The sequence below is a fragment of the Chiloscyllium plagiosum genome, chromosome 30 (assembly GCF_004010195.1).
Source record: "Chiloscyllium plagiosum isolate BGI_BamShark_2017 chromosome 30, ASM401019v2, whole genome shotgun sequence".
Taxonomy (NCBI): Eukaryota; Metazoa; Chordata; class Chondrichthyes; order Orectolobiformes; family Hemiscylliidae; genus Chiloscyllium; species Chiloscyllium plagiosum.
Window position 1 is genome coordinate 40,864,610 of NC_057739.1, and position 16,641 is coordinate 40,881,250.

The 16,641-nt window shown below is 42.7% G+C and overlaps 1 protein-coding gene across 3 annotated transcripts in view; it reads right to left on the bottom strand.

Moving 5' to 3' along the window:
• lhx3 (LIM homeobox 3) overlaps positions 1–16,641 on the bottom strand; it is a 169,848-nt gene that overhangs the window by 44,830 nt on the left and 108,377 nt on the right. For 2 of the 3 annotated variants that reach the window (XM_043720490.1, XM_043720493.1), the window contains one exon: positions 12,990–13,161. In XM_043720490.1, coding sequence (XP_043576425.1) covers positions 12,990–13,161 — 172 coding nt within the window. Of the gene's footprint in view, positions 1–12,989; positions 13,162–13,858; positions 14,189–16,641 lie in introns of those variants that run through there. The other variant, XM_043720491.1, reaches the window with a different exon arrangement.

The following is a 16,641-nucleotide window of genomic DNA, read 5'->3' on the forward strand; positions in this document are numbered from 1 at the left end:
CCTCCGCCCTTGAACCCCGCCCCTCCAATCGCCACAAGGACAGAACCACACCTACCACCCCCCCAACCTCCAGATACATCGGATCATCCTTCGTCATTTCCGCCACCTCCAAACAGACCCCACCATCAAGGATATATTTCCCTCTCTACCCCTATCAGTGTTCCAGAAAGACTACTCCCTCCGCGACTCCCTTGTCAGATCCCCATCCTCCACTAACCCAACCTCCACTCCCAGCACCTTCCCCTGCAACCACAAAAAATGCAAAACTTGCGCCCACACCTCCCCCCTCACTTCCCTCCAAGGTCCCAAGGGATCCTTCAATATCCATCAAAAATTCACTGCACCTCCACACACATCATTTACTGTGTCCGCTGCACCCGATGTGGCCTCCTATACATTGGGGAGACAGGCCGCCTACTTGCGGAACGTTTCAGAGAACACCTCTGGGACACCTGCACCAACCAACCCAACCACCCCGTGGCTCAACACTTCAACTCCCCCTCCCAGGGGATGAATGCAGATTTCTCCAGCTTCCTCATTTTCCCTGCCCCCACCTTTTCTCATTCCTGAAGAAGGGCTTATGCCCGAAACGTCGATTCTCCTTCTCCTTGGATGCTGCCTGACCTGCTGCGCTTTTCCAGCAACACATTTTTAAGCTCTGATCTCCAGCATCTGCAATCCTCACTTTCTCCTATCTATCCAGTTACTTTGGCTACAAGAACAGATCAGGGGCTAGGAATCTTAGGGGAGGTGATAGTTGGTATTATTAGATTATCAGTCCAGAAGCCCATATAGTGTTGTGGGGACCCAAGGTCAAATCCCATCATGGCTGATGGTGGAATTTAAATTCTATAAAAGTCTAAGATTGATTGATAGACGAGGAGGAAAACCCACCTGATTCACTACTTCCCCTTTAGGGAAGGAAATTTGCCATCCTTACCTGGTCTGGCCTACATTTGATTGTCAACTGCCCTTTGGGCAATTAATTCTGACCTGGACAGCAATGTCCACAACCTGAAAATGATTTTTTAAATTTCCTGCTGCAAGTAACTTAGCTCCTAACTCCCCAAAGCCTGACCACGATCACAAAGTGATGACCTTTTCAAGGACAACTAGAGATAGATAACAAATGCTGGCCCAGCTAATGATATCCATGTCCCATAAATGAATTTTTTTTAAAAATTTATAATTTGTGAGTATTAGCTGATTAAATTGACCAACATTTTCCTGCAGCGAAAAAGTGATACACCTCATTGGCTTAGAATACTTTGGGAGACCCTGAAGTTTGTGAACAGTGCAATATAAACATTATCTTCTTTGTTGATGAGAGGATTGGGAAGTGATAAAATAAATAAGTAAAGCACCTAGATAGCTCAATAAATGCAGTCCCAGATTAATAAATAGTCACATTGCTGCACCAAATTGATAAATCGGTACAATACTGATAGGTTACTGAACACAGATAGACAAGTTGATGCTGTACCCAGAAACAAAGCAAAATACCACAGATGCTGGAAACCTGAAATAAACACAGAAAAAAAACTGAAAAAGAAATAAGGAAATCATAACATATCAGACAACATCTGTGAAGAAAAACAGAAGACGGAATCTTCTGCTGCACCCAGGCAGCAGGAAACGAGACAAGCTAGACAACTCCATTGTATGTGAGCCCAATAGTCAACTTCTCAAAGGCAGGATGACTCTAAGCAATACGTTCAGGAAAATTTGAAGGCAGATCAAACTTTTCAATGGCAAGCATCAAGAAAGTCTTCTGCACATATTTGCTTTTCATGTGTCCTCCATGAATGGCAATCTTGCCAGCATTAATTTCCCCTTCCCAATCATCCAGAAATGAGCTATATGTACCTGCAGATTCACAACTCACATTGGTGGCTTGCAGCAGTTAGGGTAGTTAATTTGCTGGAATTGGAGTGAGTAGCTTACCATAGAAGCACCCTAATAAGTGAGTCAACTAGATGAGAACCTTGTTCAGGTGTATTCCACTCTTTATAGCCATCCTCCAAAAACAGTAGCATTGATGCCTTATGCATGGTCTCCTTCCAGTGAGATTTCAACAAGGTTGGGAACTGGATGGACTGAAGAGCAGCTTCTGCTGACCAAGGAATAGTGGGAGGGAGTGAAGGAATTGGCACAACCAAGAGAACCTGGGCTGAGGTGGGACATAGGGAGGATACTAGTCCATGCAATGCATGGAAACATCAGAAATCCATAAGTCCAGAATGTCTGTGGGAAGATCAATGGACATAAAGGTGCAAAGGTTTTATTTTGTTTCGCTGCTTTTATATTCTGGTGGCTGCATTAAATTTTACATTTTCGCCTTAAATCTGCTGTTATTGATCCTTTGCAAGTCCCAGTCTGAGATGATGCACATTCCGGTCACACTACTCACATAACTTTTCACCATTAGTGACAGCAGGAATGCAACACTGTGTATCACTGTATCTTCCTGTGACCACCGGCAACGGGAAGGAACAGGACTGCAGGCCTTTTGCACAGACAAGCCCATTTGCATGCAATGTTGAAAGCCACATTCTAATCTTAATATAGCATGGATACACTCACATCCTCCAAGTGTGGGAAAGGACTTACAAAGGACTCTCATGCAAACATGAGAAAGGCATGCAATGATTTGGTTGTAGACATTGCCTAGACAGCAGCCTCAGGGTGGGGGATAATCAGATGAACATGAGCTAATGGCTTACATGATGCATTGTTTTGCCACATGGCTACAAATGATACCCAACATGCAAACCTATACCTGTCAGTATAACTATGGATGATGTGACACAATGTTTAGCATACCCATTGGCAAACATTTCAAACATTAACTAAGAATTAAAAGCAATGCCCTTAAGTGTACACAACCAGTTAAGTCACTGGCTGCATGACAATATTGAAACCTAAGTGGAATTAAAGGTATACTTACAAATGTGTGCCTTATGTACAGTGAACTGTCAACCCTGCCATCTTTGTGCCTTATAATTTCTTCAGCTTTTTTTTTCTACAACTACACCTCGATGCAACCCCGAAATCCACAGTTGGGGTGGAGGCAGCCAGCCTTCCCAATTGCCTGTGATGATCTTGGAGGATGTCCTCTGGTGGACCAAGGCTGAGAGGACTCCAGCCAGTGCACTCACCTCAGTCTGACCTGCCCGAGCACACGTAGTCACTGGCAGAGAGGTGCTCAACAGGCAAGCTACCCTTGGAGAGTTTTGTGATGGATACCCTGGGGGTACTTTGTTGTTTTTCCTTCTCCCCTCTTAGTGCATGAAGGCAACTCCCTAATTCCTTATGGAGAGGGTCCATCAGGAAAAATGTTAAAGTATCTCATTCCCCTCTTGCCTAAGCATGACTGCTCTGTACTGTTGCAATGGTGTGCTGGTATGAATGTATGTGCAGCAGCCACCGAGTACTCTCTTAGACCCACCCGCCTCCCCCATGCCTGTTGCAACCTTCACTATGGAGAAAACCAAGTGTTTAGATGCCAGAGCCATGACATTACTGATAACATGGATAGACCTCTGCAGCATTTGCTCCTGTCTGTGCATGGCCTCAATTTCTCCAAATCTAACAGGTCTTTTACAACCAAATCAAGATGATTGGCATCTGCATGGGGCTCAGCAGAGGTCTGGTCTCTAGCTGTTCACCAAGTCAAAGACATTGACTGTCTCATCCTTCATCAGCTGACTGCATGTCAGTGATGTGCTCAACAGCCTGTGACCCTGAATGTGCGCCCATTGGGGTGAAGGTATCTGATGCTGGAGAGTGTCAGTGAATACCATGGCATTGCATCCTCTGAGGATTCTGACTTCTTTTCATCAGTGGTGAAGATCAAAGTGCAACTGGACTGGGAGCAAGGAGAACGTTATTGCTTCTGGGGACTTGCTGCCAGAACCTACAATGGAGGATGAAAATAGATGTGTTGGGTAGGCTAGATCTATCCCAGGTTGCTGAGAGAGGTGAAAGAGGAAATAGCTGGGGCCCTGACAGATATCTTTGTGGCATCCTTAAATACAGGTGAGGTGCTGGAGGACTGGAGGGTTGCTCATGTTGTCCCCCTGTACAAGAAGGGTAGTAGGGATATTCTGGGTAACTGGATTAGTGGTGCTGGAAGAGCACAGCAGTTCAGGCAGCATCTGAGGAGCAGTAAAATCGACGTTTCGGGCAAAAGCCCTTCATCAGGAATAAAGCTTTATTCCTGATGAAGGGCTTTTGCCTGAAACGTCGATTTTACTGCTCCTCGGATGCTGCCTGAACTGCTGTGCTTTTCCAGCACCACTAATCCAGAATCTGGTTTCCAGCATCTGCAGTCATTGTTTTTACCTATTCTGGGTAACTGCAGACCAGTGAGCCTGACGTCAGTGGTAGGAAAGTTGCTGGAGAAGGTACTGAGGCAGAGGATCTATTTATATTTAGAAAAGAATGGGCTTATCAGTGATAGGCAACGTGGTTTTGTGTGGGGCGATCGTGTCTTACCAACTTAATAGGGTTCTTTGAGGAAGTGACCAAGTTGATAGATGAAGGAAGGACTGTTGATGTCATATACATGGACTTTGATGGTGTTTGATAAGGTTCCCCATGGTAGACTAATGGAGAAAGTGAAGTCATATGGTGTGCAGGATGTTCAGATAAAGAACTGGTTGAGCAACAGGAGACAGAGAGTAGTAGTTGAAGGGAGTTTCTCGAAAAGGAGAAAGGTGATTTGTGGTGTTCCACAGGGGTTAGTGCTGGGGCCACTGTTGTTTGTAATATACATAAATGATCTGGAAGAGAGCACTGTTGGTATGATCAGCAAGTTTGCAGATGACACGAAGATTGGTGGAGTATCAGAAAGCATAAGGGACTGTCAGAGAATACAGGAGGATATAGATAGACTGGAGAGTAGGGTGGAAAAGTGGAAGATGGTTTTCAATCCAGACAAATGTAAGGTAATGCATTTTGGCAAGACTTCAATCCAGACAAATGTAAGGTAATGCATTTTGGCAAGACTAATTCTAGAGCGAATTATACATGAATGGAAGAGCCTTGGGAAAAGTTGATGGGCAGAGAGATCTGGGAGTGCAGGTCCATTGTACCCTGAAGGTTGCTGCACAGATGGATAGAGTAGTCAAGAAAGCATATAGTATGCTTGCCTTTATTGGACAGGGTATTGAGTATAAGAGCTGGCAAGTCATGTTAAAATTGTACAAGACATTGGTTCGGCCGCATTTAGAATACTGTGTACAGTTCTGGTTGCCACATTACCAAAAGGATGTGGACGCTTTGGAGAGGGTGCAGAGAAGGTTTATGAGGACGTTGCCTGGTATGGAAGGTGCTAGCTATAGAGAGAGGTTGAGTAGGTTAGGTTTATTTTCATTAGAAAAAAGAAGATTGAGGGAGGACCTGATTGAGGTTTACAAAATCATGAAGGGTATAGAGAGGGTGGATAGAGACAAGCTTTATCCCAGGGTGAAGGATTCAATAACGAGAGGTCACACTTTCAAGGTGAGAGGTAGAAAGTTTAAGGGGGATACATACGGCAAGTACTTCACACAGAGGATGGTGGGCACTTGGAACAGGTTACCAGCAGAGGTGGTAGAGGCAGGCACGGTAGATTCATTTAGGATGCATCTGGACAAATGCATGAGTAGGTGGGGAGCAGAGGAATACAGATGCTTAGGAATTGACGGACAGGTTTAGACAGTACATTTGGATTGGCTCAGGCTTGGAGGGCTGAAGGGCCTGTTCCTGGTCTGTAAATTTTCTTTGTTCTTTGTTCTTTGTTGTGCACAATCCCTTTTCTCAACAAAGAAAGCCAACTTGTCAAAGCAGAATGGAGGCACCTTCAGTGGATGGCTGTCAGTCTACAGTCTCTCTGTTCATGTAGGTTCAGTCCCTTTCCTTAACTTAAAAATGTGTTGCTGGAAAAGCGCAGCAGGTCAGGCAGCATCAAAGGAACAGGAGAATCGACGTTTCGGGCATAAGCCCTTCTTCAGGGATCAGTCCCTTTCCTGTCAAAAACTTCCATAACCACCTCCTTAGAGTGGAGGGGCAAGGATTCTTATCTTGGAACAACTCATGTTATTTTCTGCTGTAAGTGTTCTTTTCCTGCAGGTAGAGAGAAGCATGATTGATTATCTTCCCAACTGGTACAAAATCATTTTATAAGTGTGCATCAGTATGACTGCTCCAGAGCGCACACCACCTTTCCCCCTCCACTTCCCCCATACACATTTAAAACCCACACTGCCCTCAATGGGAACAACTTCAGGTAATGGAAGGCTGCCATATATTCAAACCACCTATTCCATCTGCTGATGAGGTGTGCAACACAAACTCCTGTCTGGTAGGCCTCTGCACCTCCACAAAGACTGCTTGATGCCCATAAGACTGTCACTTTGCAGTGACTATACAGAGTCACTAGGTAGCCTTGTGGAGCACAATGGATCATCCAGCTTCTTCCAGCACTGGAATGGGTCCCAATGGCCAGCAAGGGCCTCCTGCTACCATCCTTGGGGAAACAGGACTCCTGCCTTTCCTGAACAGCCCAGGAAAAAACCTGCAGTCTCAGATTGCTGGTCAGCAGAGCCCTTTTGTGACATCCTGAGCAGCAAAACCAAGAAGGAGGATGAGGACCAGAAGATGTAGCCGCAGGCACAGAGGGATGCCCCCAGGTTGCAGGGAATTAATTGTTGTCTTGGCATTCTTTTAATCCAAACCATAAACCCTGTGAAGTAATGGCAGGGGGGCAGTGACTTCCTGATGACCACATGCAATATTCTTTATACTTTATCTGCTTGCATATCTAATGAGCTGCCAAGGACATCACAAGAGAAAAGACAATGTGCCTATAAACAAAAGTGACTTTCACGTCTGGCCTTTGCTATCGAACATCTTCATGGTGGAAAATTCTGCCCAGAGTTAATGTTTCAGGTTGAAGTGACCTTTAATCAGAACTATTCCCAGACAGACTCATACAATATCAGATTGATCAACACATCTTTAACACAAATTGATAAATAGCCAAAGTACCGATAAATAGATACAGTACCCTGGTTATTGTTTATTTGTTCAGAGGATGTGAATATTGCTGGCTCGGCTGACCTTAGAAACATGAAAGGTTTGCTCGGCCGGTTTTGAGGGCAGTTAAGAGTTCGAGCACATTGCTGTGGGTCTGGAGTCGCGTGCTGCAGAACAGGCAAGGACCCACAGATTTTATAACAATGGACTATGTTTACACGGTCACCAATCACCAATCTTTTTTTTAATTCCAGATTTTTATTTAATTTAAATTTCATCATTGGCCTGGTGTTTCCCCTGGGCCTTTCGAGCACAAATCCAGTGATGTTAGTCCCACCGCATTCCCAGAAAAATAAACAGATAACAGTACTGGGAAGGATCGACATGGGGCATTAATTAGTAGGTGGGAACCACATTGTTACTTTGTGCAAAACAACCACATTGTGTCCTTTAAGTGTAATTATGTTTTCTACATTTTAAAGTATAGTTTTCAATACTATAAACAATGTTATTATTTGATGTGGAGTATATTTATTTTAAAGGTATAGCTTTTAAAATATATTACAAACAACGTTGATATTTGATGGGAGCATATTTTCTATGTGTTTAAAACACAGCTTTTAATATTATAAACAACGTTGCCGTTTGATGTAAAACACCGGGTTTCGTCCCTGTATAATGATTTAACCAAAACTGCTCTCTCAATATTTCTGAGTGGAGAACCTTCTTTTGTGAATGGGGAATAAAATCAGTTTAGAATTGCTGCGTTTGGTGTCTGTATTTTATAAATATTCCATATCACGGCCCGCCTTGCTGGACTGTACGAATTGTAAACAAATATTTGCATTGCTTTATCCAGTGTAAATTAAACCATACCTGGTGAGGACGGCTTGGAATAATTAATCAAAACGCATGGTCAATTCTAATCTTGGTGGTGACAATTTGCTAAAGGCAAGGGGTCAGCAAGTTCCTGTAGGTCCTGGCAAAAAGCCCCAAGTGCGAGATGGAACATTATAAAATGTGGATGATAAAACTAACTCCAAAATACCAAGGCACTCAACGAAAGGCAGGGCTATTCGAGCGAAGCACACACCAGAGATGTGGAAGAACTCCTGTAAAAGCGGTTTCTCTCACCGTCGACGTGTTGACGCTAACTTGACCTGAACCGCTACATCTATCCCCTCACTACGGTTGGCAGCACTTCGTGCTTCGATTCGGGAAGGACTCATTCTCCAAAAACCAGGGCAGAATGAAAACCAAATTGCGATTGGATGCTCCAGCTGTCGGATCGATTGCCGTGTGATTCGAAGACATTTAAACTATCGGACTTTTCACTGTTTGGAGGGTCAGTGCTGAGGGAGTGCCGCACTGTCTGAGGGTCCCAGCGTTTTGTTGTTCCAACTTTACCAGCGGAATTATGTAAAAGGACAGTAGCAATAAAATTGATGGAAAGACTGTTGTGCAGTCCGCACGCTAGAGTGTGACATCTAAGGCGTAAATAGAAACTCAGATAGGTCCGGCAGCTTCTGTGAATAGTAACTTCTGTGAATAATTACTGGACCCGAAACGTTAACTCTGCCTTTTCTTTCCACAGATGCTGTCTGACCTGCTGAGTTTCTCCAGCAATTTCTCTTTTTGTTTCAGATTTCCAGCACCCGCAGTTCTTTGCTTTTATGTGACACCTTACAGTTTGCCAGAGTATTAAATAAACGGACCTCAAAATACGACTACGTTTAACTAGAAAAGTGGTTTTCTGTGTAAAAAAAAGTGAGCCGTATTTCTGCACTGTTTCGCGTGCTAAATACCTCACCCGAAATGTTACTACGCACCATCAGCAAAATTATAAATGGCAATACTTCCACGGATAACATGGCGGTAAGTTTTAAATTAAAACTGGAAGTTTACCATTATAGTGAAATGCAGGGGTTGCAAAACAAGTTTACTCCCGCAATTCTTGTGCTAGCATGTAATCTCGGTTGTTCGGATCGAATGTCGGGTAAGGAACTCTCCAAAATTATTTTCTTGGTCAGGCTTAATGACCTCCAACTTCACAACCTTACCCCCTCCCTCCGCCCCACCATCACAAAGAACACGTCCATTTTATTTATACTATATCACCAATATGTTTAGGCGGGGTAACATTTATTGATCGATGTTTCCTGCTGAGCTGTTTCCATTGACAACTGAGTTTAGCGGGGGGGGGGGGGGGGGGAGAAAAGTGTCTTAGAAAACTCATTCTTTCTACCCGCCCGGAATTTAATTTATCACGGCATCTAAAAGTAGGCTATTTGTTGTCGATGCATATTGTAATTGCAAGCTGTGATCCAATCATTGAACCTATCATTTTCCAATGACTTTATATCTAATATACATTATATCACTATATCTTGATGAATTTTAACATTCGACATCTTTAAATAAGAATTAAACTCGCTAGAGGCGAACAGTGGACAAGTGGACGTCACTGTGTGTTAAAGGTTAATATCATTATTATAATTAAATAACGGTTATGATAAGAAAGTTCTAAAAGTCACTGAGTTCCTATAGCACTGTCTGGTATTTCTTTTTTTCTTTAATTTCAGATTTTCGGGCATGTCTAAGATTATTCCCTTGATTGAAATAAAGGTCGCTTCAAGATATTAGTTGCTTCCTAAGCGGGAATGAAACAGACTGAAAGCTGGTTAGAGATGCTGATGGAACTGAATTTCTCAGCCGGGATTAACCCCGAGAGGATTGGATTTTGGGCTGTTTCCGATTCCCTGGTTCGCCTGAACTCCAACCTTCAACCACAGCACTGGAATTAATCTAGGCTGGACAACTCACACTTCCTGAATGGAATTTACTACCAGCGTATGAAAAGTAAAATATCTAACGGTTGTGACAATATATTTTTAAATGAGTTGAAATGGATTCGTTCTTTAAATCGACGTATCTTGTTATTTTTCTGTTGTTTTGTTTAAATGCAAAAGAAACCACTTCTAAACTTATGTTTAAGAAAATGCTACACAGGAAAATCATATAAAACTACAGCCACTCAAATAGTTTTTTTAGTTTAAGTAAATTTACACTGTGGGTTACTAAATTATGTAGATCATGTTCATTGTTACTTCAACAAAACATTTTAATTATCTATGCAGAATTATAAAACAGTAAACCTGTTCTAATCCTATGCCGGTTCGCTAATCGGTGAATGTCTCTTAAAACTAAACCCAAGGCCTCCACTTCTATCTCCTACCAACGCCGCTTGTCAAAGCCCTGACCCAGTTCGACGGCTGGGGGATTTGGAAAAAACTAATCCTCGCCTTTCAATCTTTGCTTCCAGCAAGAAGATAGAAACGAGATATTAATCTTCTGGGATCAGAAAATAAAACTAAGGAATTGTGAGCGGGGGTTCAGGGACGAATTTAAAGACAAATAAGAAGCTTAGTGTCTTGGCTGGATGTGTAAGTGCTGAGGATACAGACCGTGTCTTTGTGTCTCTCACCGATACGCACATGGATGGGAAACGAAGCCTCACTTCGAAATCCTAAATTCAGCAGGAGATTTGCTGCAGACCAAGGTTATTGCTAACGATGTTACACAGATACATATCTTTGAGAGATGGAGCGCACGAATTAGGAAGCAGAATATAATGGCAAACATTTATAAATAACGTAAAAGTGAAATTAAATTCTGCAGCGTTTATCTAAATATAAAGAAAGGTTAAACTATACGGTCTTGCCATATTTACAGAGGTGTAGCTATATCGGTAATTACCGCATATTTTCAATATGAGAACCACTATTGTTTTAACTCAAAATCTTTTTTGAAAAAAAAATCATATTTTAACAATATCCCGGTCAGTTTGGGGGATTTCATATTTCTCCCTCAGTCGGGATTCATTATTCTAAGTGGGGAACTGATCTGGATGGAATTAATAATTTTAAATCGGACAGTTTCAATATTCTAACACATGTAATTTTTAAAAAGATCTATCCCACCCTTCTTGACTCTCCCTCATTTTTCTGAATTCTATTTTGTGAATATGTTTAACTGGTTGGAAAAAAAGGCAGTGTTCCGATTTTTTTCTCCCTATCGTCCTGATTTTTTTAAATAGAAAGACAAAATTCATTTATATAGAGCCCCCGGGATGTCCCAAAGTATTTTACATGCACCTTTCAATTGCATTCACGTGACAGCAGCAATTGCAATTTGCATGAAAAAGTCCGGCAAATAGCATTATGACAGTCATGTACTTTAAGGGGGAGAAAGTGAGGATTACAGATGCTGGAGGTCAGAGTCAATAGCATGGTGCTGGAAAACCACAGCGGGTCGGGCAGCATTCGAGGAGCAGGCAAATCGACGTTTCGGGCATAAGCCCTTCATTAGATATGAGGCTTGTGGGCCAAGGGGTCTGAGAGATGACTTTAAGGTGATGTTCGAAGGTGATAAAACAGCGAGGAGACAGGCTGGGGGTGGGCGGGGGGGATCTCCTGGCAATGGAATCATTGATTTTTTTTTAACATTGGTCTGAGAGGGCTTGGGGATACTGCGACCCTGTGGCCTCCTCTCTGTAAGGATTCAGCGTTTGAACCTTTTGACTCAGAGGCCATTGAACTGCGGCTCATTAAAATCGCTAACCTTACCAGATACATGTGGAAAGCGATGCATTAATGTATATATATACAGACACAAACACTTAGACACAAACACTTAGACACAGATACAAACACGTTCAGATATACACAGGTACAAACACACACACAAACACTTAAACACATAGACACACACACATTCAGATATACACAGGTACAAACACACACACAAACACTTAAACACAAATACACACACACACATACCGGTTTGGTAATCGGTTTCAGGGTCAGGACTAATGCAACCGCCATGAAGTGACAAGCACTCGGTCGGTTGAAGAGTCACTGGACCCGAAACGTTAACCCTGCTCTCTGTCTCTATAGATGCTGCCAAACCTGCTGAGTTTCTCCAGCAATTCCTGCTTTCTTTTCAGATTTCTATCGTCAGCAGCTCTTTATTTTAGTTTCTTCGGTGATTTTGGTCATTATTATTCTATTTAAATAGGCTTTTCCTTTTCCCACACACATTCTGTATTTCTGAAGTCCAATATTTCTGTAGATTGGAGACAGTATCTATTCGAGGACCTTTTTTTCTCCAAAAATATCAATTAACTTAAAGAAGTCTGAAATTAACGGACCAAAGCAACAGACCGAGGATCTAAGCAGAGGATGCTGGAAATATTGTATTCTACTGAAAAATCCTTATCCTGGAAACATTGACTCTGCTTCGCTTTCCTCAAAGCTTGGCAAACCTGCAGAGCATTTCCAGCATTTCCTTTCTCATTTAGGAATGCCCTGCATTTTAAGTCTGAAACGGCGTCTTTGAATTTTTGATCATTGTCTGGAAAATCTAATTTCGATTGTTGTATATGAGTAGGTTTGGGAAGCTGCTATTCTTTCCTGTTGGCGTCAGCCTGAGATAGAGACGCTTTTACCGTTTCCTATTCATGTTCGACGTTTGTGTGTTTGCATCCTTGTATGTACTTGCGTCTGTGTGTGTGTGTGTGTGTATTTGTATCTATATGTCTGAGTGTGTTTGTATCCGTGTGCCTGAAAGTGTTAGTTTGTGTGCGCCTGTATCCGTGTGTATCTGCATAGGTTGTATCTGTATGTGTGAGTATCTTTGAGTGACTGTGTTTGTGAGCATGTGTTTATGTGTGAGTGAACGCATGTAAATCTGCTTGCTCCTGCATATGCCCGAGTGTGCATGTGTCTGTAAGTCTGGGTGCTTGTGAGTGAATGTGCGTGTTATATACATATGAACGAACGTGCGTGAATATGTGTGTTTGTATCTGTGTACGTGAGTGATTGGGAGAGGATGAGTGAGTGAATGTGTGCGAACATGTTTGTGTGTGAGAGTGTGTGCGTGTGACATGTTGCAAGATAAATCGTACTTACTTGAAGAAATCCTCCTTGCAGTAAACGCTATCCCCTCGGCTGTAGCATTTCTCCGTCAGTTGCTTTTGACAGTCGCCGCATTTTAAGCACTTGCTGTGCCAGTGACGGTCCAGGACCTTCAGGATAAACCTGTCCACGATGTGTTGATTGCAGCCGGCGCACAGCGGGATATCTGCACACACAACACGCTCTGTTTAATGCAGATAAATCACACCGCGAACCTTGTACAACATTCACATTTAAAGCAAATGCCTTCAGAAAACTATGAATTCTGCAAACGACAATGATACTTCGGCACTAATAACGACGAAATTCCGGACTCCTGACCGACACTGTAAACGAGGCAACGAATTATACAAAGTGCAAACGAAATAGGCATATAATTTCTGAGTAACGTGTATCACTCGGTTAAATTCAATGAATATTAAAATGCAGAGTTGCAGAGTTGAAACATGTGAGCTCGATCAATCGCAGACCCTTATTACAAACACTGGGTCGTGTGGCTTCAGATTGAGGAGATTGTGGTAATTCATTTTGATTAAGAAACGGAACTTGCCGACCAAAGTTAGGTTCCAGAGTTGACATCCCATATCCACACTGGCAAAGATGCCACAAAGACCCGTCTCAGTCACACAGACTTCAGCCACAGAAACATCCAAGTGCGGCTCTAAACAAAATGCTGTTATTTTAAAATATTCACTGATTTGCGGATTGCAGATGAATCTGCTGGACTGCAAAAAGGAGATGGAGGTTGGAAGCATGCGGAGAACTGAGCTTCCAACATATAAATGCAAATCTGGTGGCGGTCTCATTTAGATCTGACCCCTCCCTGGTCTAACAGAGATACGGAAATCAAAGCAAAACCTTACGTTGCATTTTGATCTTCAAGACCTTTGAAGGAATCGGGCGCAATCCAATGATCCGTTCTGAAGAAGGGTTACTGGATTCGAAATATTAACTTTGTTTTCTCTGCACATTTGCTCCCAGACCTACCGAGTTTCTCCAGCACTTTCTGCTTATGTTCCAAACAGGAGCAGCTTGGCTCTCAACGGGACTGGAGATGGTTGGGGATGTTGTGACGGTGGGGTGGGAGGGGTAGATTGGAGACAGAGGCTGATGGGATTGGTGGGAGGGGGCTAAGTTAAAGGAGGGAAGGGAGGAATAACAGCAACCCCGTGTGTACACCAGCCCAGCTCTCCACCCAAGTGAAGTTTAGGTCCAGGTGCAGTCCTCACACCAACCTACTCCATGAAGGGAGATTCTGAGAGGAATCAATTGAAGGAGAATCTGAGCTCATTGGATATCCAAAAAACCCCAACCCCGGGCAGGTGGGTCAGGGATCACTGGAGTGTGACAGCCTCTGGGAGCTGCCAGTTCAGCAAAGGGGAAATACCAGCGAGGTAGGCCGCACCTTCCCCAACGTAATGTTGACTCCACCTCACTTCCAGCACCTTGACTACCGGGGCCCTGTCAAAAGTGAAAGCGAGAACTATGGCCAGTTCGGGTTCTGTGTTGGTGAATCTTCCCCAGCTTCAGGTCCATATCCATCGTACAATTTCCACAGGGACATGCAAAATAGCTATATATTCAACACTTTAATCATAATAATATATAATGGTCTATAAAATATATAATTAGGAATACATAATATAATAAATGATAAAGGAATTAAAGTGTTTAATGTGCATAATATATAAATACAATATATAATTATATATTTATATATTAAGCGTTTTAATTCTTTCCCATTTCAACAACAGCTTGGCTCCCTGTCTCCTACTTTCAGATTACATCTATATTTATCGGCAATATCCGAATATTTATCATTTTTTCTATTTAGTTTTGGAACAACGTACCTTCGAGATTTTAGAAGTCAAATGACAATGCACGACAGTATCTGGCTTCCCGTCGTTCTGATGGGTATAAAGATTTGACCTGCTATTATTTTCCTGCTTTTATTTGTTTTTGGGAGAGAGCAGGGTTTATTTAAACGACACTGCGGAAGGTTTTGCGTACGATTGGAGTCGTAGATCAGTGGTACTGAGGGAAGGCCTGGTGAGGTTCAGTAAAAGTAAATGGGATTTCCAGAGCGTATCTGTAAGCAACACTTAAAGTCGTTTCATCACAGCAGGCAAGGTCCATACAGTTTCAATCCAATCCCTATGCAGTTACGACACAGCTCCCACTACAACTGCATCGGCGTGCAAAGAACTGAGAACTGAGCTGTTGACCGTGATAGGAATTAGACGGTGTTTAAAATCTACAACGCAACTCACAATCTGGGAGCACGGCATTAAGAAATATAGCAGGGTCGGCTGTGCATCGGGGCTATTTTCCTAAACCTTGGAATATCTTAAACCCCGGCTATATTGTTTTTGGAAAAGTTAGAAGCTGTCAATGTACAGATGTGTGGGCGCGTGCTTTTGTTGCAAAATTAATCTCCCTGGTATCGTTAATCCCCTGTGAACAAGACAAAAACATTTACGAAAAAAATAAACGCTTTATAAAGAGCGTTACGTAAAATTATTTAAACAATTGATCTTTCTAATCAGTACATCGATGTTTGGAAGAAGAACAGACGAGGGAGAGAACCATCTGAGATAATAAATAAAGAACTGAAGACGCTGCAGACCTGAAACTAACAAAATAAAACAACAGAAACCGCTGGAGAAACTCGGCTGGGTTGGCAGCACCTGTGGGGAGGTTAAAAGAGATAACGTTTCGGGTCTAGTTAACCCTTCTTCAGAACTGAGACAAAGTCACTCGATTCGAAACATTAATTCTGCTTTCTTTCTCCACAGATGCTGCCAGCCCTGCTGAGCTTTTCCAACAATTTCTGTTTTAGTTTCTGATTTACAGCATCCGGAGTAATTTCGTTTTGTTTTTTAGAGAAAAAAAAAACCCCCTACGGTCTTAGTTGTCATTGCAATAAAACGAGCGTTCGTCGACTTCTGTCTAGTTTGCGGATTTGAGACCATCGGTCGGAGTGAAAGAGGCAGTTGAAATGATCCAGAGAAATGAACTTTCAGAAAATAAAGCTTTTACCGCAGGAACAAATGGCCTCTGGCCCATCGTAACGGTGTTGCACATCAAGAATCTAACTACTCTAATTTAGTTTCTGCCATCAAAGGCCCGTAGACCTGCAAATATTTTCCCAATCAGCCTGTTCAGAAATGTTATGAAACAACTTTGGAGCAGGTGGGACTTGAATCCAGGTTTCCTGGCTCAGAGACAGGGACACTACGACTACGCTATGGTAGCCCGGTAGCCTTGCATGTGTTCAAGTTTTCAACTAAATACAGAAACATTATGAAGGCTCCTCTCTCTACACTTGTTTTTAGAAGGTGTGCTGCAGGGGAAAACATATTCCCTCAAATCCCCTCCAAACATCCTGCTCCTTATGTTAAAACTGTGTCCAGAGTTATTGACCATTCTGCTAAGGAGTCAGAACTTGGTCCAACTCAGTCGGACCTTTCCCCTCCAACTCGATTTTAAGGAAATAAATGTGTGAAAGCCAGATCATTGCCTCGTTAAGATCTGGCCCCTCTCCAGCCTAACTGAAAAAAAAATGAAATCAAATCACAACCGTACGTTGCACGGTGACCATTAGAGCGAATCGGGCGGGATCCAATGAATGGTGACTTCCGGTATG